The sequence below is a fragment of the Xyrauchen texanus genome, chromosome 4 (genome assembly GCF_025860055.1).
Source record: "Xyrauchen texanus isolate HMW12.3.18 chromosome 4, RBS_HiC_50CHRs, whole genome shotgun sequence".
Classification (NCBI taxonomy): Eukaryota; Metazoa; Chordata; class Actinopteri; order Cypriniformes; family Catostomidae; genus Xyrauchen; species Xyrauchen texanus.
In genome coordinates, this window is record NC_068279.1 from 22,735,765 (window position 1) to 22,762,038 (window position 26,274).

At 37.9% G+C, this 26,274-nt stretch overlaps 1 protein-coding gene, 1 long non-coding RNA gene and 3 other non-coding genes across 6 annotated transcripts in view; 4 read left to right on the forward strand and 1 right to left on the reverse strand.

Moving 5' to 3' along the window:
• LOC127642914 (E3 ubiquitin-protein ligase LRSAM1-like) overlaps window positions 1–20,613 on the reverse strand; it is a 27,778-nt gene extending 7,165 nt beyond the window's left edge. Inside the window, exons 1-20 of one of the 2 annotated variants that reach the window (XM_052125361.1) lie at window positions 20,517–20,613; window positions 20,047–20,218; window positions 19,842–19,898; window positions 16,933–16,977; window positions 16,766–16,843; window positions 16,605–16,673; window positions 16,008–16,092; window positions 15,094–15,215; window positions 14,845–14,935; window positions 14,516–14,625; window positions 14,216–14,245; window positions 14,010–14,120; window positions 10,500–10,633; window positions 10,320–10,364; window positions 9,887–9,957; window positions 9,470–9,569; window positions 9,187–9,274; window positions 7,166–7,240; window positions 6,611–6,691; window positions 5,653–5,748 (exon numbers count right to left, since the gene is read on the reverse strand). In XM_052125361.1, coding sequence (XP_051981321.1) covers window positions 5,653–5,748; window positions 6,611–6,691; window positions 7,166–7,240; window positions 9,187–9,274; window positions 9,470–9,569; window positions 9,887–9,957; window positions 10,320–10,364; window positions 10,500–10,633; window positions 14,010–14,120; window positions 14,216–14,245; window positions 14,516–14,625; window positions 14,845–14,935; window positions 15,094–15,215; window positions 16,008–16,092; window positions 16,605–16,673; window positions 16,766–16,843; window positions 16,933–16,977; window positions 19,842–19,898; window positions 20,047–20,118 — 1,560 coding nt within the window. In that variant the 5' untranslated portion in view covers window positions 20,119–20,218; window positions 20,517–20,613. Of the gene's footprint in view, window positions 1–5,652; window positions 5,749–6,610; window positions 6,692–7,165; window positions 7,241–9,186; window positions 9,275–9,469; window positions 9,570–9,886; window positions 9,958–10,319; window positions 10,365–10,499; window positions 10,634–14,009; window positions 14,133–14,215; window positions 14,246–14,515; window positions 14,626–14,844; window positions 14,936–15,093; window positions 15,216–16,007; window positions 16,093–16,604; window positions 16,674–16,765; window positions 16,844–16,932; window positions 16,978–19,841; window positions 19,899–20,046; window positions 20,219–20,516 lie in introns of both variants that reach the window. The other variant, XM_052125360.1, reaches the window with a different exon arrangement.
• Window positions 20,614–20,703: 90 nt separating this feature from the next.
• On the forward strand, window positions 20,704–25,270 carry LOC127642895 (uncharacterized). Its single transcript, XR_007970435.1, has 5 exons — window positions 20,704–20,842; window positions 22,853–23,110; window positions 24,654–24,733; window positions 25,024–25,119; window positions 25,200–25,270. It is a non-coding gene; the product is annotated as an uncharacterized LOC127642895 (long non-coding RNA).
• Window positions 22,657–22,783, forward strand: LOC127643339 (small nucleolar RNA SNORA65). Its single transcript, XR_007970491.1, has one exon. It is a non-coding gene; the product is annotated as a small nucleolar RNA SNORA65 (small nucleolar RNA).
• LOC127643341 (small nucleolar RNA SNORA65) lies at window positions 24,364–24,490 on the forward strand. The gene has a single exon (XR_007970493.1). It is a non-coding gene; the product is annotated as a small nucleolar RNA SNORA65 (small nucleolar RNA).
• On the forward strand, window positions 24,816–24,942 carry LOC127643340 (small nucleolar RNA SNORA65). Its single transcript, XR_007970492.1, has one exon. It is a non-coding gene; the product is annotated as a small nucleolar RNA SNORA65 (small nucleolar RNA).
• Window positions 25,271–26,274: the final 1,004 nt, after the last annotated feature.

The window sequence follows — 26,274 nt, forward strand, 5'->3', positions numbered from 1 at the left end:
TGATGTATTAAATGTATCTGTATGTGCAAAAATAACGCAGTATTTTGTTTAAGCTGTTAACGCTGTTTCGAGAGAAAAATCTTAACAGGACACCACAGCGGCATCCGTGTTGTTCACAATAATTCATAATTCAATATATTGATACCCAATTTCTTTATCAACTGTTTGTTCACTTGATACATAACAGACACCCCAATATATCATGTATTTTGGTGTATGAAATTGTCCGTTCAAACGCATGAAGCTGTGAAAGCGTAACTCTCATCGGCGCGCGAGCGTTAGTCGCGACGCTGCTCGCTCGCTGTGTCACACAAACTGCTCGAAAACATTTATTTGAGTTGTTTTGCCTTTGTTGAGTTGAATAGTGTAAAATCGCTTGAATGTTCAAGCAGGCAACCATTGTACACAACCAACAAACCTTCGTGGAAGATGCGAGCAAAAATGATCTCGCCTCGAGGATTGCGTGTTGTCAGAGACAATTAAACAACATCATACTCGGAAGTTTTGATACGTTAACGCTGTCTCGATAGAGAAAAATCTAACAGGACATCACAGCTGCATCACTAGACCCCTTCAATAATTCATAATTCAATATATTGATACCCGATTTCTTTATCAACTGTTTGTTCACTTGAGATATAGCAGACACCCCAATATATCATGTATTTTGGTGTATGAAATTGTCCGTTGAAACGCAAGAAGGGAAAGCGTAACTCTCATCGGCGTCGCGAACGTTAGACGCGACGCTGCTCGCTTCGCTGTGTCACACAAACTGTTCGAAAACATTTATTTGAGTTGTTTTGCCTTTGTTGAGTTGAATAGTGTAAAATCGCTTGAATGTTCAAACTGGAAAGCATTAAGACACACAATTGATTTGACATACCTCCGTGCAGACTCAAAATGTCTTCTGTAGTCTAAGTCTGGAGCTCCACCCACTAGGAGACCGAAATGCTTCATTAGAGAGATTGCTACAGAAGAGCTGCATGTGGTAGACAGAGTTACTCCAGTAGAGGGAGCCTCTTTGCTCAGCCAATGTAAGTGAATGTGATTTTACATGTGGACCATATTTGTCCAGTAGAGGGAGCACTTTTGCTCAGCCATTGTAAATCAATGGGATTTTAAAAATTTTTGATCATCTTTTGTGTGTACATTTACATAAACACGTCCATTTCAGCCATTTTGTATTGTATTCATTTTTGCTAAGTAACGCTTTGGAAAGACATACATACTACACACGTGTGCCAAATTCCAAGTCAATTGGAGCTGAGGTTCAGGAGAAGAAGAGTTTTGTAGGTTTTCCAAAATTTTCACTGTACAGGAAAATCCATAATGGCAGAAGTATGGGTCCTTGAGGCTTTTTTGTTCCCCATGAGAAATGAGGCATGTTTACAAAGTTTCAGAAGATTTGGACAAATGGGGTGGAAATTATATCACTTTGAATTTTTGTTTTTGGGCGTGGCCTGTAGCGCCACCTATGGGCGAATGTTGACCATTCTTGGTTTGGGGGTACCCGTTGGCATGGAGTATCAATGTGCCAATTTAGAAAATTTTTGACCAGTGACTTTTTGAGCTATTGGGGCTCAAGGAGAAGAAGAATAATAATAATAATAATAATAATAATAATAATAATAATAATAATAAATATAGCTGCAAGCAGCAATGCGGATTCCTCCTCAAAATGGCAAATCATTTCAAATTGATCAGTAGAGGGTTGGGGTTAAACCCTCTCAATGGATGAATCCAAAAAACATGTATTTCTGTCTGAATCCTAAACGAAACATTTTCAGTCTACAGGAAAATCCATCATACCTTATGGATCCTTGAGGCGTTTTTGTTCCCAATGAGAAATGAGGCATGTACACCAAGATTCAGAAGAATTGGTTAAATGGCGTGGAAATGGTATCACTTTGAAAATATTTTTTGGGGCGTGGCCTGTAGCGCCTCCTATGGGCAAATGTGGGTCATTCTTGGTTTGTGGGTTCCTGTTGGCCTGTAGTATCAATGTACATAATTAGAAAATATTTGACCAGAAAATGGGACTTTTGGGAATTACCTGTAGCGTCCCTAGGGGTGAATGTTGGCCATTCTTGGTTTGAGGGTTCCTGTTGACCTGTAGTATCAATGTACCAAATTAGAACATTTTTGACCATAAAATGGGAATTTCGGAGTGGCCTCTAGTGCTCCCTAAGGGCTGAATGTTGGCCATTCTTTGTTTGTGGGTTCCTGTTGGCCAGTAGTATCAATGTACCATATTAGAAAATTTTTGACCAGAAAATGGAAATTTTGGGAGTGGCCTGTAGCGCCCCTAATGGCTGAATGTGGGCCATACTTGGTTTGTGGGTTCCTGTTGGCCTGTAGTATCAATGTACCAAATTAGAACATTTTTGACCAGAAAATGGGAATTTTGGCTTGGCCTCTAGCGCCACCTAGTGGCGTAATGTCGGTCATTCTTGGTTTGTGGATTCCTGTTGGCCTGTACTATTAATTTACCAAATTAGAACATTTTTGACCAGAAAATGGGAATTTTGGCATGGCCATTCTTTTGCACAGTACTTCAGAGTGATGTCATCTTGAAGCATGTTAGGTTTGAAAAACCATCAGTCAAAATTACATTTGATTTATTGACACGTATATATTGTTAAAATTTGGACATTTACATAAACACGCCCCTTTCAGCCATTTTGTATCGTATTCATTTTTCCTAAGTAACGCTTTCAAGGATGTCCATTCTACACATGTGTACCAAATTTCAAGTCAATTGGAGCTACGGTTCAGGAGAAGAAGAGTTTTGTAGGTTTTCGCAAATTTTCAACGTACTGGGAAAATCCATCATGGCGGAAGTTATGGGTTCTTGAGGCTTTTTGTTCCCCATGAGGAATGAGGCATGTACACCAAATTTCAGAAGATTTGGACAAATGGCGTGGAAATTGTATCACTTTGAATTTTGTTTTTTTGGGCGTGGCCTGTAGCGCCACCTATGGGCGAATGTGGGCCATTCTTGGTTTGGGGGTACCCGTTGGCATGGAGTATCAATGTGCCAATTTAGAAAATTTTTGACCAGTGACTTTTTGAGCTATTGGGGCTCAAGGAGAAGAAGAATAATAATAATAATAATAATAATAATAATAATAATAATAATAATAATAATAATAAAACCATCAATTACAATAGATTCCCTCCTACGGAGGAATCTAATAATAATAATAATAATAATAATAATAATAATAATAATAATAATAAAACCATCAATTACAATAGATTCCCTCCTACGGAGGAATCTAATAATAATAATAATAAAACCGACAAATACAATAGATTCCCTCCTTACGGAGGAATCTAATTACAAGTTACACACATTTGCATTTGGTGCTGTTGACAAAGTAAATTAAACACTGTATCAGGTTGTATTTTTGTGGGTCCTACCACCACCCGTTCTTTCATAAGAGGTACAATTTAATTCAGCAATCAAGATGTCTGAACTCTTAAGGTGAGATTTTATGTAGTCTCAGCCTCAGATCTATGAAAGACACAAGCAGAACTGTCTGTTTTGCTTTGTTTCCAAAGTTATTTCTTTGAAAAATTCAGCAAATTAGTTTTGGACAGACAGAAATTCTGATCACACTGCAAAAATGTTTTCAAAATGTCGTACTGGTTCGTATAGTCCTGGAGTACATTAAGGTAAACGGATTTGGCATGCTGACCATAATGGAAGGGCTCTAGCACAGGATTGTGCTCAGATCCTCAGTTATAAAACAAAGGTGGAGATGGGAAGGTGAAGGGATGTTGAAAAAATCATCACGGTGTGAGGAAAGCAGCCGGTTATTTATAGTATATCCTTGGGATTTGATTGGAAGGCCTATATTAACAAGCTCCTCCCAAATTTACGAACTTACAGAATTTCAAGGGTTATATCTATGAGTAGAAATAGCTCCTTAAGGTAACTTCTTAAGCCAAAAGTATTCTTCAGTCAGACGTGAACGCTAGGATGCCAGACGCAAATGTTCTCATCAGCAGAAAGCTCAACCACTGAACACTTAAAGCCTGATTTTTCGAACCATGCAGTATGTGCATTCACCTGGAATTATTGCACTCAGAGGGTCCACAAGGTGGCATAGTTCACCCCAAAATTATGTATTCTCTTATGATTGACTCTCTCTCATGCAATTGCAGATGTGTGATTATCTTTCTTCTGCAGAACACAAATTAAGATATTTAATACAATACTTAAGCTCTGTAGGTCCTCACAATGCAAGTGAATGAGTACCAACATTTTGAGATTAAAAGGAACCCATATGAATCCATGTGTTCAGACATGATATGATAGGTGTGGGTGAGAAAGAGATCAAAATTTAAGTAATTTTTTGTCATAAATTCTCCTTCATTTAGGGGGAAATATGCAAAAAGGATGTGAATTACCAAATACAGAAGAAAGTAAAGTGGAAATTGAGTGAGCAGGTAGGAGAATTTATATTAAAAAAAGGTTTTAAATATTGATCTGTTTCTCTCCCACATATCATATCGCTTCAGAATATAAGGATTTAACCACTAGAGTCATCTGGAGTACTTTTATTTTGCCCTTTTGGAGGTTCAAATTGTTGGCACCCATTCACTGGCTGAGAGCTGAGAAAACCTTCTAAAAACCTTTGATTGTGTTCAGCAGAAGAAAGACATACACATCTGGGATGACAAGAGGGTGAGTAAACGATGAGAATTTAAATTTTTGGGTGAACTAACCCTTTAATCCATTGCTGTCACAAAGAAGCGCTAGAAGATGTAATTGTCGCAAAACCCGTATTTCAGAGCTCCTTGCGCTAAACAACAGGAGACAAAAGTAGAAAAAGACAACAATGGATGGTATGATTTATAGTATATACATTTTTTTGGTGTTCTCTGTACAAGAGTTTGCAGAGACTGTTGCACAATTGTTTAAAAAATAAAATAAAAAAGAATATCGTGTCACGAAGGATACATAAGGTGTATCCTTCGTGACCTTCGATCACCCACAATCCTTTGCGCATGTACCAAATTATTTAAAGGCAAAACAAATTGTCACGTGACCGAGAAGGCTGAAACTTTTATGACGCAGCTTACTTTATTCTTTCTCTCTCTTCAAGTTTTTATTTGCATTTGCAGCATAACAATAAGTAGAAAAATTAAAAAATTGCAAGTAGTTTAGAAAATACAACAAAAATATATAAATAAAATTAATAAACAAAAAGGGCAATTACATGCTTTTAAAAAGCTTCACATGTTTTATAGTTTTTTAAAAGTCTAGGTTTCTTTTTTTTTCATTATTGAAAGAATTTAAATATAAATTCAAAGATCAATGTTGCAAAATGTATTATATAAAGGCTTTTTTTAGTGACTGTCTTTGTGAATAACAAATTTTGATAAACTAATTTAGAGATTATGGACATATTTCTCATTTTCTGAAGTATATGGGTTTTCTAAACAAAGTCAAATATATCATGGTTCCAAGCATATGGTTTGTCATGTGCACTTACTAGACCGTCTCATTCTAGTGCTGACTGCTGAGGAGGACTCTAGCCTACAGCCTCAGAAGGACTGGTCTAGGAAAGACACAGCCTAACTAGGCTAAAGCCTTCCATTTGAGAAGCACCCCACAAGAACACTGATGTGTCAATGACTCACCAGAACCAGCCTGAGATCCTCCTCTCTTTGGTCCTTCTGTTTCAATAACTGCTGTAGCAGGTCAGTCAGAGCTGTCCTCTGCTCAGATAGAACCTCCTACCACAGCACACATATATAGAGTAAATAAACAAGTGTAAACAGATACACAGAACTTTACCAAAGCATTCATACTCCCTGTCAGAATGTTAGACTCAACAGACAGTGTGATAAAGTGTTGGGCCAGCTGACTGAACGATCACTTCTATTGGGCCAGTGCTATGTTGTCACAATGGCTTATATTCGTTGATTCTGAACACGTGTTTTTAAGTCTTGCAATCTCAAGAATTTGGCTTTCTGATACAAACTGAATATTGTTGTTGCAAATTGTGCTGATTTAACCAAGGTAAAAGTTATCGAGCTGGCTGACATAAATGAGGTCCAAAGTTTGAGAATGACTTGTGTGATAGTCTTCAGTAATGTTTTGTTTTTTTTCTCCAACAAAAGGTGCATTTATGAATTTATAGCTGTCAAGGAGTTACATTACAGCTGTATAATTTCCAGCCATTCTTGCATATTAAAAACCCAGTAATTATTAATCAATCAATTAATTAATTAATCTGGCACATATAAAACTTTGTTACTAAAAATAAAATGTGTATTTATTTATTTTTTATTTGGCCAGTGTAAATGCTTTCAGGGGGCAAGTAACAATTTTAACTACTGGCCAAAGCGAGCCAAGAAAAAAAAAACATTCCTTCTTGTTGAGCCCTGGAATGACAGCTTTGATAACTCATAAAGGTGGTGCAAGGATGGTGCTTAAACATGAATGGGATGGAATGACTGAGTAATCGGAGAAAGCCAAAAACGAACAAGAAAAGTGATGGCAGGTAGCAAACTATGAGTCTATGAATTATTTTCTTGCATAATATTTGCCAGGACCATAAAGGAAGCCACCAAATCATCTACTGCTGCCACGTACCTGCAGGTTCTCAGTGTCCAAATTCCTCCTCATAACCTCCAGCTTTGTAAGTTGCATTAACTCTGCCTCTATGAGTTTAATCTATGGATACAAGCATAGAGTGGGGATGTGAATGGCCCCATGGAGGCATGGCAAAACACAGCCACCTTTTGGGTTCTGTATTGTGAAGATTGCATTCAATGAGAGGTGGGATGTGTGAAGCATGGGCTGACTGAAACTGTGCAAGCGTAGAGAACCAAAAAGCAGGAGGGGGTATAAATAAAAGAAAAAAAAAAAAAGGGATTTTTACCTGAATGACTTGACCAAGACTACAGTGTCTTAAACATTATTACTTTATAAATGACTTGCAAAATACCCACTGAATGTATTTCTAAAATGTCTTTATCAGGTGTAATATATTATAAGATATTAGAGATGGTAAAAATCATATTCCTTCATAAATGTATATTCAAAGAGAACTTATCCACTGAACTTGCTGTAGTGAAATAAATTTGATTCTTTTATATTTGGTAGTGTCCTAATTATGGAACCTAATGGAAACTTTTAGCAGCATACCTGATTGCGAATGTAAGCATGCACACTGTCTTTCTGGAGCTGAAGAGCTTTAAAGGCAGCTTTCTGCATTTCCTCCTACAGACAAAGAGCCAATCATAGACAGTTTCATAATCACACACAGAGGGCAAACTCATTTTGAAAAACCACAGACCACCAACTAATAAATTAATATTTCAATAGGCTGACAATGTTTCTTTAATATATATAAAGTATTCCATTAACTTATTTTACCTGTGAAAAAGATGGATAAATGGATGGAGGTATCTATTGTTTTTTTAATAGAGACAGTTATGTTCATTCAGGGTCCAAAATTAGCATACACCAAGGAACAAATGTGAGTAAAAATTTGCTGCAGCTTCTACACTGAAGGCCAAAAGTTTGGCGTAATAAACAGATTTTGCTCTTATGGAAAGAAATGTATTCTTTTATTCACCAAAGTGGCATTCAACTGATCACATGTAGAGTCAGGACATTAATAACATGAAAGATTACTATTACAATTTGAAATAAATGTTCAGAACCTCTTAAACTACCTCAAACAGTTCTCATAAAACAATCCTCCAAGTGCAGCAATGACAGCTGAGAAGATCCTTGGCATTCTAGCTGTCAGTTTGTCCAGATACTCCAGATACTCAGGTGGCATTTCACTCCACACTTCCTGTAGCACTGACCATAGATGTGGCTGTCCTGTAGGGCACTTCTAACACACCTTAAAGTCTACCTGATCCCACAAAAGCTCAATGGGGTTAAGATCCATAACACTCTTTTCCAATTATCTATTGTCCAATGTCTGTGTTTCTTTGCCCACTCTATCCTTTTCTTTTTCTTTTTCCATTTCAAAAGTGGCTTTATCTTTGCAATTCTTCCCATAAGGCCTGCACCCCTGAGTCTTTTCTTTGCTGTTGTACATGAAACTGGCGTTGAGCGGGTAGAATTCAATGATACTGTCAGCTGAGGACTTGTGAGGCATCTATTTCTCAAACTAGAGACTCTGATTTACTTACCCTCTTGTTTATTTGTACATGTGGCCTTCCACATCTCTTTCTGTCCATGCTAGAGCCAGTTGTCCTTTGTCTTTGAAGACTGTAGTGTACACCTTTGTATGAAATCTTCAGTCTTTTGGCAATTTCAAGCATTGTATAGCCATTCCTTTAAACAATGATTGACTGACAAATTTCTAGAGAAAGCTGTTTCTTTTTTGCCATTTTTTACATTTACATTTACATTTATGCATTTGGCAGACGCTTTTATCCGAAGCGACTTACAGTGCACTTATTACAGAGACAATCCCCCCGGAGCAACCTGGAGTTAAGGGCCTTGCTCAAGGGCCCAACAGTGGCATCTTGGTGGTGCTGGGGCTTGAACCCCCGACCTTCTGGTCAGTAACCCTGAGCCTCAACCACTGAACCACCACTGCCCACATTTTTACCAAATATTGACCTCAAGACATGCCAGTCTATTGCATATTGTGTCAAATCAAAAACAACAGACACAAAGACAATGTTAAGCTTCATTTAACAAACCAAATAGCTTTCAACAGTGTTTGATATAATGGCAAGTGATTTTCTAGTACCAAATTTGCAATTTAGCATGATTACTCAATGATTAGGTACATCAGTTATGTCCTGACTATACTTTGTGATCAGTTGAATGAAACTTTGGTGAATTAAAGTACCAATTCTCTTCCGAAAAAGTAAAATCTGGACATTATTCCAAACTTTCGACCACCACTGAATTAAAGCAAATTGCAGGAACAATAGTCTGACCCTCGATGATGTAAGTTACAGCTTTGACAAAATGACCGTTTGTCAAATGCCAGGCAAATCAGCTATATAATTCCAATTTTGTCATAGGGACAAAAATAAACGCAACTGTTTCATGGCCAGTAAGAAAATATTTTTGCTCCACAAATTTTCTAATTTCATCAGCTATTGGCAGGTGTAGCAACAAGTTCATATTGGTGTATATTGTTTTTGTAGGTTACCCAATGCTTATAAAAGTATAAAGTAGAGGGTACTAACCTCTTGAAGGATCTGCCTAATGGCTTTGCTTTTGTCTAGCTGCTGCAGGGACAACACTTGGTCAAACTTCATATCTAAACAGTCCAAACTGAACAAAAAAAAAGGGAAAAAAAAGAAAAGAGAGAGAGAACGAGACAGAGAAAGATAAGAGAAAGTGAAAAAGACATCACTGTATTTTCAGATTCAGTTTAGGCTATGCAATTCAGATTGAACATTTTAAAACGCTGAAACAAAACTGTTAGACAGAATTCATAACCATATGTATAGGTGGAAAAAGAAGCACCTCTTGCTGGCCTCAGAAATCATAATCTGTTTCTTGGCTTCACTGGCTTCCTGCAGTAATCGAAGAGAGTAGCTCTCAGACAGCATCCTCTGCATGGCACCTACGAACACACAGTCATCTTCAGTACCACTCTTAAATTTACTATTGGGCTATTGCCACTTTTTATTGATCGAGACAGAAGAGATGGGACAAAAGATTAATAGGGAAAGAGAATGGAATCTCAGCCAGACACTGTTGCTGGATTCGAATCTGTGCATTTTATACGAGCACCACAGCTCAATGTGTCTGGAGCATGTGCACTAACCACTAGGCTAGTGCACTAACAGCTTCACTACTCAATATAAGATCAGATTTCTTTAACATATGTGAAACACGGGTTTAATGATAAATCTCATTTATCAGATCTCCAAAACTCACTTGCCACCTCCTTCTTTCTCAAAGAGTCAGCTTCTTCATGTGTGATGGCAGTAAGGTGCTCCATGCGTATTCTAAAAAAACAAACACAAAATTTGTAACCATACTATATATATATTTTCAATCAAAACATAAGGGGAAATTTCACAATTTTCTGTGTGTGTAACTTCTTGCAAACAGCAGAATATCTTACAAAAAGCTGATTTCTAATGTAGGAAAAAGCTCTGTCCAACCTGAATTACAGTAAGCACTGCATCATAATAGGAGAGGTGTATTGTGCTCTATGCTGTAAAGCAGCAGTAGCACAGCAAAAACAGCTCAGAAATTCAGTAACTCTGTACTGTGGATTTCTTAAGTGGCTCCATTAGTTCGATGGAAATTCAGTTAGCAAATGCTGTATTGATCCATTAGAGACCAGTGTGCAATTTCCACTCACCGGTCCTCCTCCAGAGCTTGCAGAAATGCGGCACTCTCTGCCTGTCTATCAAACACACACAAAGTGAAAATCAAAATAAATGACCAACCCTGAACTCCACGATACTAATAGACTAAGTTTGCATGATTACAGCAATAGTGCCTCTGCAAAAAAGCAAGATATTTTAACAACTGCCCTCACCGTTTGTTATCGAGCAGAAGGTCCGAGACACGGCTCATGCTCTCTGCCTGGCGTACTTTAACCAGCATTTTCTGCCTCTCTGCTTCCTGGGCCTTCTGCTGCTGAGACACACCTAACTCCAACCGTTCCTGCTCCTGAGAGAGAGAACAAGAGAGATTCTGCCTTTTTGATAATAAGGTCAATCAAAAACATGGTCAAATTTAAATGCTTTCATTAGCTTCCAGCATCAGATTGATGTTCAATCACCAGTGCAAATCTACAGGGCTTAATTTGTCTGGTCAAGAGAATCAGAATCAGAATCAGCTTTATTGCCAAGTATGCTTACACACACAAGGAATTTGTCTAGGTGACAGGAGCTTCCAGTCAACAACAATACAAACAATACCAAAAACAGCAGCAAGACATAGGTAATTAACAAAAAAGAACACAAAATAAATAATTATACATATACAGTGAGTACGGAAAGTATTCAGACCCCCTTAAATTTTTCACTCTGTTATATTGCAGCCATTTGCTAAAATCATTTAAGTTCATTTTTTTTCCTCATTATTGTACAAACAGCACCCCATATTGACAGAAAAACACAGAATTGTTGACATTTTTGCACGTTTATTAAAAAAGAAAAACTGAAATATCACATGGTCCTAAGTATTCAGACCCTTTGTTCAGTATTTAGTAGAAGCACCCTTTTGATCTAATACAGCCATGAGTCTTTTTGGGAAAGATGCAACAAGTTTTTCACATCTGGATTTGGGTATCCTCTGCCATTCCTCCTTGCAGATCCTCTCCAGTTCTGTCAGGTTGGATGGTAAACGTTGGTGGACAGCCATTTTCAGGTCTCTCCAGAGATGCTCAATTGGGTTTAAGTCAGGGCTCTGGCTGGGCTATTCAAGAACAGTCACAGAGTTGTTGTGAAGCCATTCCTTCGTTATTTTAGCGGTGTGCTTAGGGTCATTGTCTTGTTGGAAGGTGAACCTTCGGCCCAGTCTGAGGTCCAGAGCACTCTGGAGAAGGTTTTCGTCCAGGATATCCCTGTACTTGGCCGCATTCATCTTTCCCTCGATTGCAACCAGTCGTCCTGTCCCTGCAGCTGAAAAACACCCCCACAGCATGATGCTGCCACCACCATGCTTCACTGTTGAGACTGTATTGGACAGGTGATGAGCAGTGCCTGGTTTTCTCCACACATACCGCTTAGAATTAAGGCCAAAAAGTTCTATCTTGGTCTCATCAGACCAGAGAATCTTATTTATCACCATCTTGGAGTCCTTCAGGTGTTTTTTAGTAAACTCCATGCGGGCTTTCATGTGTCTTGCACTGAGGAGAGGCTTCCGTCGGGCCACTCTGCCATAAAGCCCCGACTGGTGGATGGCTGCAGTGATGGTTGACTTAGTACAACTTTCTCCCATCTCCCGACTGCATCTCTGGAGGTCAGCCACAGTGATCTTTGGGTTCTTCTTTACCTCTCTCACCAAGGCTCTTCTCCCCCGATAGCTCAGTTTGGCCGGACGGCCAGCTCTAGGAAGGGTTCTGGTCGTCCCAAACGTCTTCCATTTAAGGATTATGGAGGCCACTGTGCTCTTATGAACCTTAAGGGCAGCAGAAATTTTTTTGTAACCTTGGCCAGATCTGTGCCTTGCCACAATTCTGTCTCTGAGCTCTTCAGGCATTTCCTTTGACCTCATGATTCTCATTTGCTCTGACATGCACTGTGAGCTGTAAGGTCTTATATAGACAGGTGTGTGGCTTTCCTAATCAAGTCCAATCAGTATAATCAAACACAGCTGGACTCAATTGAAGGTGTAGAACCATCTCAAGGATGATCAGAAGAAATGGACAGCACCTGAGTTAAATATATGAGTGTCACAGCAAAGGGTCTGAATACTTAGGACCATGTGATATTTCAGTTTTTCTTTTTTAATAAATGTGCAAAAATGTCAACAATTCTGTGTTTTTCTGTCAATATGGGGTGCTGTGTGTACAATAATGAGGGAAAAAAATGAACTTAATTGATTTTAGCAAATGGCTGCAATATAACAAAGAGTGAAAAATTTAAGGGGGTCTGAATACTTTCCGTACCCACTGTACGTACATACACTCACCTTCATACATACCCACATACACACACGTAGTGCAAATCTAATACAATCTGTTATATAAGAGTGCTATATATACAGTATATATTTATAAACAGATTATGCCACTAAAAACTGAACCACGTTTAAAGCCATATAAAATAACCTGTATACTAGGGCTGCAACAGTACACAGAATTCACAGTTCGGTACGTACCTCGGTTTTAGGGTCATAGTTTGGTATAGTTTCGGTACAGCGGGGAAAACAAAGAATCTATCTTTAAATTATTTATTTGGAAAACACAGTGGCTGATGGGCAACAATTCTTATTGTGTAGGCTCATTTATACATGACTGCAACTATGCATGCATATTTCTTCAACAAAATTACAATACAAAATTAAGAGGTTCTTATATGCACATTATATAAAACATAATTATAAATGAAAAAATAAATAAAAAATAAACATCACATAATGTGTAGTTTTAGTGCTTTCAATATAGCAAATGGTGAGTAAAAACACATGAAAGGGCGAAGGGCACGCTCTTTGAACAGAATTTCAAATTAAAATTTGCATTTTACAAATTAATTCTGTTATTTATTTAATCTGACTCCAATTTTATATTAATCATATGCCGGACGATTAATTACACAGATCTCACGGACACAAAATAGCCAGTTCTGTTCATAGTCAGTGGTTGCAGTGTTTACTAATATTATCAGATTTTGGCCGCCTATTGCTTGCTCATAACCAAATTATAGTTTTATTTAGTCACGTTTCATACAACTTGCTAAGACTGTGATAAGTAGTGACTGGTAGTCTTACGTGGATATTTCCTATTCATAAGCTCCAGTAATGTCATTATCCTGGACAGAAGTTTGCAGTAACAAAAGGCGTCGCTCGAATCTACCAGTGATAAATAATATAGGAGGAATACAGAATAAATCAAAAAGTAAAAATGTATTTGCCAGGTAGGATTTAAAACGCAAGTTACAAAATCAATCAAAGCCTATTTTACATATGATCAGAATAAACAAATTCCTAAAACAATTCCTAAAAATAAAATGCATAATCAAAGAAAAACATACCTGACAATAAGAAATTTAAATTGCAATTACCTGACTACAGAGAACCATGAACAATGTGTCACATTTCCTTAAATTTACGGTAAAAAAACTGGCAGCTGCGGTAAAAAAATACCATGTTCCAAATCCATAACTTTCTCTTGTCAAACAAAAAAGCAGATGTTAGGCAGAATGCAGAACATCAGTCACCATTCACTTTCATTATATAAAACAAAGAAACTAAGGTTAAATGATGACAGATTTCATTTTCTGTGAACCATTTCTTTAACTTTCATAATATCACTGTAACAAACCAATTTGTGGCTAATTGCTGTAATATTTATTGTGTTGTATCTAGTTGGCATGGCTACCTGTTTGACAGACAGCAGGACGTCCTCTTTGTGGGAGTTGTTGAGGAGGAGAAGCTGAGTGTGCTCTCTCTGTTTCTCTTGTAACTCTTTCTCAAAGATCAACTTCACCAGCTGTTTCTGCTCCTAGCAGAGGAACAGAGAGAATGAGATGCAAATAATACCCTGACTGGAAGATCCTACAATAACAGAAATATAATCAAACATACCTTCCTCTTTTCATAGTCCATGAATTTGCTCTGCAGTGTCAAAGAGAATATAAGAGATTAGCGAGTCAATATTACATTAACAGAGAAAATGGCACACAAATGCTTGTTGTTGACCTTTTTGGACACTTTCCTCATGGTTTGAAGCAGTGAGAACACGAAACAACCTCTAATATTGCAATAAATTATGCAGGGCATAAATTAGAGTGAACCACCCTTAAACTTCACCGTAAAACCCAGTCTTGAGTGGCTTTTTGCTTTATAAAACGTCAGCAACAGCAATATGACTGTGCATTAACTGACCTGCCATGCCATCTCCTCACCATCAACACAATCTAAATCTTGCCTCACTTCTTCATGCTCCAGCACTGGCAGGAGATACTGGGATGGAGGGCAATAATCCAGACCCATCTCTAAACAACAACAATAACAAAATTGAATTAACCAAACAAACCAGGTAAACATAATATATTTTCGAATGAGTTCACAAATGTAAATATTTAACCTGAATATATCCTTTAAAGACTTTAAATCATGCCACGAATACTTTTAGAAAGCAATGTGTAAGTCATTGTTTAAAATGTTTGTGGGGAGCTTTGTGAGGCTCAGTGTCTTTGAAAATGGATCCTAACCTGAGCAGAGGTAGTGCTGCACTTCCGCTGTGCCACCTATACACACTGACACAGGAGGATATCTCATAACATGTGCGTCCAGGATCAGGTTCTGCCACATAAACAAGCATACTGTAAAGACAAGGTTGTCTTTTCAGTTGAACTTACCTGCTGGTTACATGAGTTTGATCTGATCTGATATAAATACACTACTATATTATCATTTTAAATGGGCAATCTCTAAACCTTTATGCTACATAAGACACTCACTTCCAGAGTGCGGACAGAAGCCAGTTCTTTGGGCAGTTCTCTGATGCTGTTCTCACTTAGGTCCAGTGTACGCAGGCTGCTCATGCAACCCACAGACACAGGAATCACAGTAAGGCAGTTCCCTGTATCCATCAAAACATCTTCTTAATTTAAGCACACATGAATTACTACAGATAAATATATACACCTGAGCTAATGTGATGTCTCTTGTTTTTGACTCTTTACGTTTCGGTTTTCTCTTTTCCCACTTTGTGTGATATAAGAGATTCTTTGTAGTTTATCAAGCCAACATATATTTTTGAATTATATATTAAAAATATATAATAGTGTACTCACCGAGCACTTGTACAGTTACTTATTCAAGCGATTATCTAATCAATGTATAAAATCACACAGATATGGGTCAGGAGCTTCAGTTAATGTTCACAACAACCATTAGAATGGGGGAAAATGTGATCTCAGTGATTTTGACTGTAGCATGATTTTTGGTGCCAGATGGGCTGGTTTGAGTATATCTCCTGGGACTTTCACACACAACAGTCTCTAGTTTACTCAAAATGGTGCCAAAAACAAAAAAACATCTAATGAGTGGCAGTTCTGCGGACAAAAATGCCTTGATGGGAGAGGTCAATGAGAATGGCCAGACTGGTTTGAGCTGACAGAAAGGCTATGGTAACTTACCTAACTGCTCTTTACAATTGTAGTGAGCAGAATAGTATCTATGCACAACATGTCAAACCTTGAGGCAGATGGGCTACGACAGCAGCGGACCACATCAGGCACTTAATTAGGACCATAGTGTTCCTAATAAAGTGCTCAGTGTAGTGTATACTCAAATGTAACATTTATCAAACTCTAAACCAATCATAAGACTGTCAAATTCTTATCAGCTCAAAATGAAGCAAAATACAAACCTTTCACGTTAAGTGTTTGTAGATGCCGTAGATAACCTATAGAGTCCGGCAGCTGTTTTATATGATTCTTTTCTACATTCAGCACCTTAGAGAACAAATCAATGTTTTATTTAAGCAATACGATTCAAGAGGCTATGCTATATTGTGAATGTTGTAAATGGAGTTGCACAATGTAGCACTGATTTGAGGGGCTTAGTTGCTTTTGTAAATTGTTACTACAAAAAAATATATATGTATATTACAGGACACAAATTATCATTAAAAACTTTTTAAGTAAAAAAAAAATATTATATTATAAAAGCCATGTTTTCACTAGAAGATATAGTCCCTGACAAGTAAGGATAATTTACTTGGCCAATAAAAAATTATTCTGATTCCGGTTCTAAGTTAGAATCCTTAGTTAGAACCCCTATTGGTGCTGTGCAGTGATAAAAATAGTATATGTGAACAGGTGTTTCATATTATAGCTGTATTTAAGCTTAGCTTGAATGATGTATTGACCATTCAGCATCCAGGACGGGAACTATCTGTATTATACTTTGTATCAAAGTCACTGTCTGAATCCACATCAGTTTTCTTCATATACAATAAATTTACCTGCAAGGACAAAAGCTGCCCTATGTCATCAGGAAGTGATGCAAGTTTATTTTCATGCAGGTCCAACACCTTAAGAATGAACATACAGAGATAATGTCACTGGATAGAAGTGTTAAATGAGAAATGTATTGCAACTGGTGTTGTCAATCAGTTTCTCTTACCTTTAAATTTGCTAAGGCACTAATGCAGCAACCTTTAGGTACAAGTGACCTTAGTTCATTTCCATGAAGAATTAATACCTGCAATTATGTCAGAAAATGCTGTTAAAAGTCTGTTTCCTCTGACCACCAACAGAAAACAAACACTGCTGTTATGCTAGCAGACTCACTTTCTTCTGAAGTACTTTACACATGGAGAAGGCACTGGAGGGGACCTACAGATAAGCATTCAAAATGTGGAAAATAGTTGCGACATGAGCTGAAGCATTCAGATATAGTAATAATTCATCTTTCTTGGTTGAAAATAATGTGAAAAGAAAAATAATTTCAGAATTACAAAATAACAGAGGATATTGTAGTGTAGGTGAGTAGCATTTTAAGTTATAGTCTATGATCACAAGTCTCTGAAGTAAAGTCTAAGTCTCAAATCTTTTGACACATGCCCAATTGACTTGAATTGTCTTAAATGTCTTCGGTCAAGTCTAAGGCAAGTCTCAAGTCTTAAAAGTCTTTTGTCACGAGTCCAGGTCAAGTTTCAGAGCTCTTTTGGTAATAGTCATGCTATATACTGCGGATTAGTTTTTTAAACAGTTGGAGGACAATTCAGTTCATATATAAAAATTATTTATAATTTCTAAGGATTTCCTGGAATAAAAAGTACTGCTGTGGAATACAGCAAATGACCGCGCAGGACAAAGTTGCCTAGGGCCTCGGCCTTGAAGGCGGGGCCTCCAAAACATACACATGCTTATCCACCAATCAAGAGCAGCAAAATACTATGCTGTTTGTCCATTGGATATAACAATTGTCATTCACCTGTAGTTAAACCAATTAATATCACCGTTTACATGCGAGTCACTCCCAACCTCTGAATTTATGAATGAAGAGATTGTAGATGAATAAAATCCAACTTTTCTGCAAATTTATCTGAAGGTGCCGAAACGAACTCATCCTTCAGGGGCTGCTAAGCGTAAGGCTAAGCAGGCACGCAAAGAAAGTGCAGCTCGTGATTCATGAATCATCTATTTTTGAGTGATTGTAATGTATTGTGAAAAATAAACTGATTCTAACGATCAGCGTCATTTTGAGATAGATCATTTGACGGTTATTTCCAGTTCAAAAGAGCGTGAGCACCGTTGATGGACTGAATTAGCTTCTGACACTTTGAATCCGAGCGTATGTAGCTACAATGCAGACTTTTGTTAGAAAAAAGAAATACGTTCTAAATGAACCGTCCGAAAGAGTCTGATTCGCGGAAATGAATCGGACTTCCAGTCACTGTTGGAGAGATAGAGGCGAATTCATGATTAACTGTTGAACTGAATCTTACAAAGGAGTCGATTCTCCTCGATGGAATCGATTACAACCTGTGGTATAGAATCTTGATTCCTAACGCCTCTGAATCAAGGAATCGATTCTTTTAGAATCGATTTCCAGCCCTAGTCAGGAGCTGACTCGCAAAATACTACAGAAAAAGTCAAGTTTGTCAGTCAAAGAGCAAACGCACTATACTAAAGCATTGTTTATTATGTTTTAAAACAGTCTGTATATCTTCTAAAACGCAGATGTTTAGCCTACATTAACTGCTCTAGTCTATCATAATACACTATACACCATAATAGACTTCATTTTTTTCGTTTTCCAATCATAAATACTGTTGCAATATTTCTTGAAAATAAGTATGCAATCTTAAGCATGCAATTGAAATGGCAGAAGAGATCCTCAACCTTCCACCATTACCATCAAAAAACACAGCCCTGGAGCTTCTGAAATTTCTTCACCAGAAGCAACTGCAGGAGATATTTCCAAACCTCTGGATTGCTCTCAGAATTGCAGTTACCCTGCCAGTAACCGTAGCAGCTGCCGAGAGAAGTTTCTCAAAACTGAAGCTTGTAAAAAATTACCTGCGCTCCACAATGACTCAGGAACGGCTTAGTGGACTTGCTTTAATCAGTATTAACAGAGAACTCGCACAGCAGATTTCTTATGAAGTAGTTATTGATGAGTTTGCTTAAAAAAAAAAAGCAGAAGAGTGCCTCTGTAGGTGGCCATGGAATAAGAATAATAAGTGCTGGTCCAGATGACTTTTCAGATGATTTTTTTTTTGTTTACCTTAATTAAAGTTACATTAATATGCACATTTAAGTAAAAATATAAAAATACTTATAACAGGTTTTGTATAAATAAAATGGTTAGGAATCATATTTGTTTTCAAGTCTTTTTTATTAAATGATGTTTTATTAACAAAGTTCGGGAGGAGCACATTCAGATAATCAACGAAATAAGTGGTATATATACTGCAGACTTAACTCTGTTCATTGACAGTTTATCAGCATCCCTCCACCGCCCCCATCTCCTCACTTTGATTTTTAATAATCTCTTATTGGATGTAAACAACACAATCCAAAATACAATGCAATCCAATGTAATACTGTGTAAATCTGGCCAAAATTCAGAGCCTGGAGCCCTCCCCTGGACAGCATGCCAAATACGCATAATCTTTACTCTATTTAATTTGATGTAAGTGTGAACTCGTGAATTCTGAAAGGTGGAGGGGAGGAGGGCATGGTGGGGGGCCTCCAACATACATTTTGCCTAGGGCCTCCAAATGTCTAGAACCGGCCCTGTTCATACAGGATATGATGGGTGTGGGTGAGAAATGCACAAAGAATGTGAGTCACGAAAACAAAAGAAGAACACTAAGGAGGGCTTGCTTGAAAATAGAGATTTATAGTATAAAATTTTTACTTAAATATTGATACGGTTTCTATACTGCATCTCACTCACACCTATCATATTTATTCTGAAGACACGGATTTAACCACTTGAGTCGTGTGGATTACTTTTATGCTGCCTTGTTATGCTTTTTGGAGATTCACATTTTCGTCACCATTTACTTGCAGTGAATGTACCAACAGGGCTGGGATATTATCCTAAACATCTGTGTTCCGCAGAAGAAATCTGGGATGGCATGTGAGGGTGTAAGTAAGTGATGAAAGAATTTTCATTTTTGGGTGAACTATCCCTTTAACTAAGTAAAAAAATGTTAAGTCATTAGGTTATGGTTTCCGTAACTCACCCCTGAAAGTTCACAGGCAGAAATGTCCAGAATGTCATCAGCACCTGCTTCTTTGGCCTGCACAAAACATAGATGAGTTAGGGTCTCAAACAATGTCCTATGACTGTAGAATGTTGCTACAAATATGTTCATTGCTGATACATGAGACAGTAATCTGAAACATATAAACAAATGTGGGCACACTGGGATGCAGTTACAAACTCACCAAGCACAGCTGGTACTCCAGGCGTTTCTTGGAGTCCTCGCTGGGTTTCTTCTTTTTAGAGAACAGAAACATCCTGAAGCCAGCGAGTTTAGTTTTTGTTTGACTGGTTAAAATTCCAGAACATCCACAAAAGCCACTGTCTGTCCAGCGTGACACTTGATTAACTGAGGCGCTATCAATCCGACAGTAACAAAGTGGGATGGAATCAAGGAATATAAGTAATGCTTTTAAGCGATACAAACAAAAAAACATATATGCACATTGACCAATGTACTCGCTCTCTCACAGATACTCACAATCACTCAGACATTTATATAAAAAACGACCCATTTTATGTGACTTTGGTTTGATCAACCTTAGCCTGGAAACAGGGTAATGCAACATTGACGCGAAAAGACGAATACACTCGATAAATAGTCAGTGTAACATCTTTTTTATATAAAAAAAAACATTAGTTTCTTGAGACATACCTCCAGAAGGTTTCAATATCAATGAACTGCCCAGTGTTGTCTAGTTAGTGAACTCCCTCTCGGACTGTACACACACCAAGCAAGAACAACTTCTCGGGCGTTATGAATGACGTAATTATTCACCGCAATGTAAACGCTTGCTCAGATCTCGCGATATTTGTGACATATATAAGCGTGGTGCAACATTGCTTCGGCCTTTTCCTTTTTCTCTTAAGTGCCGAAGTTGTATCAGTAAACCGATATCCTCACAAATTCATGATAAACTGAGTACGACTTCAGCTGACACAACATGCCTCCTAAATTCGACTCCAACGAGATTCAAATTGGTATGTGTGAAATACGGTAACGTTTTGGGTTTGTTATTGTAGTTTTCGAGCGGATATGTCTGAGTTCAGGCCTCATGTGTCACAGAGAATAAGGTGCTTGAAGGTGAAGCTGCAACGCTTTACTTTAAAGCAGGATTTAATTGTAGCTTTCGAGGCATTTGACTATTTGGACGAAAACCTAGAAGAATTAGTTCGACTGAGATGTGTGAAGTATGCACTTAACGTTTTCGTGATTGCTGTTGTTAACATCTTTGCTAGTTATAGTGAATCCATGCACTTTAACGCATGCATGCATTTTAACGGTTCAATGTGATATTCAGAAATATGCCAATTAGAATTTGATTTATGTAGTAGCCGCTGAACATAGCACGTGCAATGTTTAACATTTGACCGTTCAACGTGGTGAAACGGTCTCGCGGGCATCCGCGTGCTGCTGCATGCTATGCCCCGCTTAACGTGTTTAGTTATGATAAATTTTAGTCAACATCTGATTGTGTTTGTACGGGATAATGAAGCATTAATTTATGTTGGATCAGGAAATCAATAGAAGTGGCTGAAACGGCGTGATACTTGGCACCATAACGCCATAGTCTCTGTGTCGTAGCGTACATTAAATAGAAGACAAAGGCTGCTGAATTGATTCATGTTTAATTCATAATGAATACGGGATCTTAAACTCATTGCCCTTATTCGGTTAAAAATTGTCTGTAGGACTTTTTTTATTTTATTATTTATTTTAGAAGACCTTAAGAAATTACACGTGACTTGGAAAGTCGTTGGGAGTTCTTTTGTTAAAATCGTACACTTTTTAAACGAAATTTCACTCACTCGTGCCATCTCAGACGTGTATGACTTAGTTCTTCGAAATACAAGTTTTTGTTTCTTGAAGAATATCTCTGCTTTGTAGGTCCATAACATGCAAGTAAATGGTGGCCAGAACTGGGGCAACAGAAGGCATATGAAGGCAGCATAAAATATGCTTTTTTTTTTTTTTTTTCCTTGTTTTTTTTGGAGCTTCATAATTCTGGCCACCATTCACTTGCACAGAGCTGAGACATTTTACAAAAAATCTTTGTTTTCAGAATGCACAAGAAGTCAATCATATCTGGGATTGCATGAGGGTGAGTAAATTATTCCTTTTGTACATTACTTGAGCATCAGATGGTTCCAACTACATAAACTGTCTATGGAAACTCAACACATTGCATATACTCCAGGTTGGGCTGTTGTATAGAAATTGAGACGCATCAAGGAGCCTTTGTTGAATTAACCTATTTATCTCATGCAAGTGTCTGGTACCTCCGTATGCTGTCTACCACAAGCAATTAACACATGTCCGCTCTTGGGCTCAATCAGAACAAATACATCAATTTATTTAATTCAGGCTACGTGTTTGTGCAGTACCCCGTATCTATTAATTTGTAACTTTGTTTTTTCCAGGATTTATTTTATAGCTTCATTTTCTCCATTTGTTGCTGGTTCCTTGCACAAATGCTAAATTAACTTTGTTCCATATAAGATTCACTTAATTTTAGGAGCTTATGCTGTATGTTAGCCTTTGTTGGACTTCATTGAAAGAAGTTTTAGTTTTGTGGTAGAATGATCTTTGGGTAATAAAATCTAGTGTTTATCATTTTTAAAAGTTTAATTTGGCATTCTAATTGGCCTGCTCTACACTGCATTTTTTTATGCAGTGTACATGAGCTACTCCGGAGGAGAGGTTGGTGCCACTTCCTCACTGGGTCTTCTCTTACCTTCTAACAATGTATACATATTGTAGAGTATGTGGTTCTGCTCCTGTTTTTGTAGAGCCTCCCGCCACTATGCTAGTCTGTGAAAGTGACTATGTATAATCCAGTGGAGGCTAATAATGACCCAGCTCTAGGAAGCAGGGCTGCCCAACCTAATGGGTAACTCTGTGCCGAAAGGCCTGGAACAAACTGGTCCTATCACAAAGCAGTGATTCTCATCCATTCTGCATTTTTACCTTTTTGTTTTTTCTCTTCTCAGACCCCCAAAAAGGTGGTTGACGTTGCAAAGGCCACCAGTGACTGGAAGGTCCTGTAGATCACGGTGTAGAAGCTGACTCTTCAGAATGGGCAAGCAGCTGTATGCCTCTGAGATTCACTCTGCGTGTCAGCTTGTGAGGTTCTCTACCCCTAAGATGTTTACAAGTTTTGTAATCATCCCAAATTGAAGTTGTGCCATCACCCTCTGCCTTCATCAAGGCCCTGAAAGATCCTCCATGTGACTGGAAGATCAAGAACAGTAAGTTGCCTTTTACCCCATGTGAATGCATTGTAGGAATTCTCACATTGCGTGTGCGCTGAACTTGGTGGTTCTTCATTTAGGGCTGGGTGATATGGCCAAAATTTATATCACGATATACATTTACACATTGCACCCCCCCCCCACCCAAAGTTGACAGAAGATAAGAAACTTAAAGTCAAAATAGTCTCTACAAAACTGCACAGGGGTTCCAGAGACGGCCCAAGCAGTGGGGTCTGTGGGATCTTTGACCAATTTTACCATGTATCAATTGAAAATTAATATTAAAAGATCATCTGTTTGTCCTGAAGCATTGTGACAGCAGTCCAGTATTTGAATATTTTTAAATTAAAATGAAATATTTTTTTATATTTGTTTAGATTCAGATACCCAAGTATGGGGACATAGAAGCCCTTTTGACAGGAATGATGCTGAATGTGGGTTCAGGGTTGTCCTGAGAAAAATGTAAAACATTTGTATAATTTCATTAAAGTGAGAGACTAGTCTACCAACTAGTAATTTTAGTCTTTCCTTATCCATTCCAGACATCTAATTAATTTTCACAAAATTAGAACAAATTGATTTTATTATTAAAGGCTCGTAACATACTGATTAATAAAGATACATTTAGAAGGGGAAAAACGTTTTAGTCTAAAGGGGGTTTGAAACCAGGGTAACTCATGCAGCGCTTCATGTCTACACACATGCAGGAAAAAGAACGTGTGTGTGGAGTGGGACAGGGCAGAAATGATAAATGTTTGGTGTTCGAGAACAATATTCAAGATTACAGCACAGAACGATCAGAGCTATTGTCCACACGTCTTGCGGATGGAATCAATCTGGTGTCTGATGTAACCTAATTGTTAGCAAGGCAGCTAGCATTAGCAAGTTCATCCAGTCTGACCCTAAGTTACCACTGGTGCATTGTGAGCGAAGCTGAGAGCATTTTCAATTAATTCCTAGGAAAGCAGAGCATCATACTTGTAAGGTGGATCGTAGGATTGGCAGCGGTTTCGGAGCAAGCTCTCTACCAGCGCTGTGAGTGATTTGAGCGGATTTCGTCCGTCCCAATGGAAGCCGCCTAAGAAAGCCGAACTGCTTTTGTTTTAGCGACGCGCAGTAAATGTAGAACATTTCTCAAGCTTATCCTGGATTTTCTTTATTGTGATGTATCAATATTGTTTTATCGCCCAGCCCCATCTTCACTGTAAGCCACCTTGTAGAGTATGTGGTCCTGCTCTGTTGAGCAGCCTCCCGCCACTATGCTAGTCTGCGAAAGTGACTATGTATAATCCAGTGGAGGCTAATAATGACCCAGCTCTAGGAAGCAGTACTGCCCAACTTGATGGGTAACTCTGTGCCGAAAGGCCTGGAACAAATTCCTTGGAGGAGTAAACCTTACATTCTAGTTGTGCTTGCTGTCTTTTTTTTTTTTTGTGTGTGTGTGTGTGTGACTATAAAATATCAGTAACTAGTTGCTTTCATGTATAAATGATACTAGTGTGCTATGTTTCCTTATGTGTTTTCTTTTCTCTTGCTTAAGCACTCTGGGAGTGTTTCCCTTTGTGATTGTCAACATTGCCCATGTCATGAGATCATCCTCTATTGCCAGGGAGCTTTCTGGTACGTAGTTGCACACATACAAACACCTTTTTGGGTTTATATTTTTAACTTCTGCATCTTCGGAAAATGTTATGACCAGCCTCCCGCCACTATGCTTGTCTGTAAAAGTGACAATGTATAATCCAGTGGAGGCTGATAATGACCCAGCTCTAGGAAGCAGGGCTGCTCCGTTAAATGGGTAACCCTGTGCCAAAAGGCCTGGAACAACATGTGTAATAACCATGCATGCATGCATGAATGAATTCTGTTAATGATGATTGGTTAAACCTGCTCTTGTCTCTGCTTCTTAGGTACCATTTTACGGAGCGTCTTGGCATGTCTGTGGGCTGCACAGTTGGCGGTCACCATTTAACTACAGCAATAGCTGTCAAATCGAGTGCCCATCTGTATGTATCAATAACATTGTGCTTGGATTTATTTTTTGCCTTTTTAATTGGTTTTAACTCAACTTTATTCTTTCTTGCAGGAATATTATGCAATGATTGCAGATGAAAAGAATAAAATAAAAATTGGGTCATAATTAAAGTCTGTCAATTACTTCCATCAATTAGAGGCATATAATGAATTGGTGGGTCCTGTATTTTGAATGCACTTTAAATATCAGACACAAACTCGTGAGCACGTGTTCTAGATCAATATTTTCAGTTGGTTTGTATTAAGCTTTTTTTTGTGTTATGCTTAAAGTAACCCTTTTAAAGTGAGTTAAGAAACATTTTAAATGATTCCGGAGTTCTTTATGATTTTAAAAAATATAAATTACTGAAGACAAAATTGAACTAAATAGAAAAACTTTATTTTGGAAATGTTGCATGTAGTCAAATATTACGAAACCGTATGGGTTTATAAAACTATTTAATAACTGGATGTACATCAAGCTTCGGCATATCATTTGTGACTGCTGCCTTTAATCCACTTGAGTGAAACCGTATTCTATACCATGGGCTTGGTCCAATCTAAGTGCCATCTTTTTATCCTTTTCCCACTACTAAAGTGGAAATTACTATTACATTTGGTTATAGAAACTAGGACTGACTGAGCAAATGAAACCAATCCTGCTGTCTCAGTTCTCCACATCCTCTTCCCCTCCATCACATCTCCAGCACTTAAGTGTCTTTTTGACTTCATTGCAAACATTGTTTGCACTGGTCACACCAAAAAATAAAAATGCATGGGCAGGTAATCGGCTTTGATTTTATAACACAAATTAAAACCAAACTTGCCTCCCATATTGACTTACCAAGATGTTGCATAGAGAACGAAAACACTAGCTGCTTGAGATATCGCTCTTCTTGCCTCCAACACATTTACTCCATCTGGTAACTAATCAAAGTGAATACACCAGTAGAACATTTCATATAATACTGGCTTATCTTATTGGAGTCAGTGGTCATTTTCTTGACTCAGTGGTTTACGTTAAAAGAATATTTCACTTTTCTACTTTAATAACCCTCATGTTACAAACTTGGTCTAAAATATATATTAAATAAGCAGAATGTTAAGAGACTGACAGCTACAGTCTGGGGATGGGCTATACCACTTAT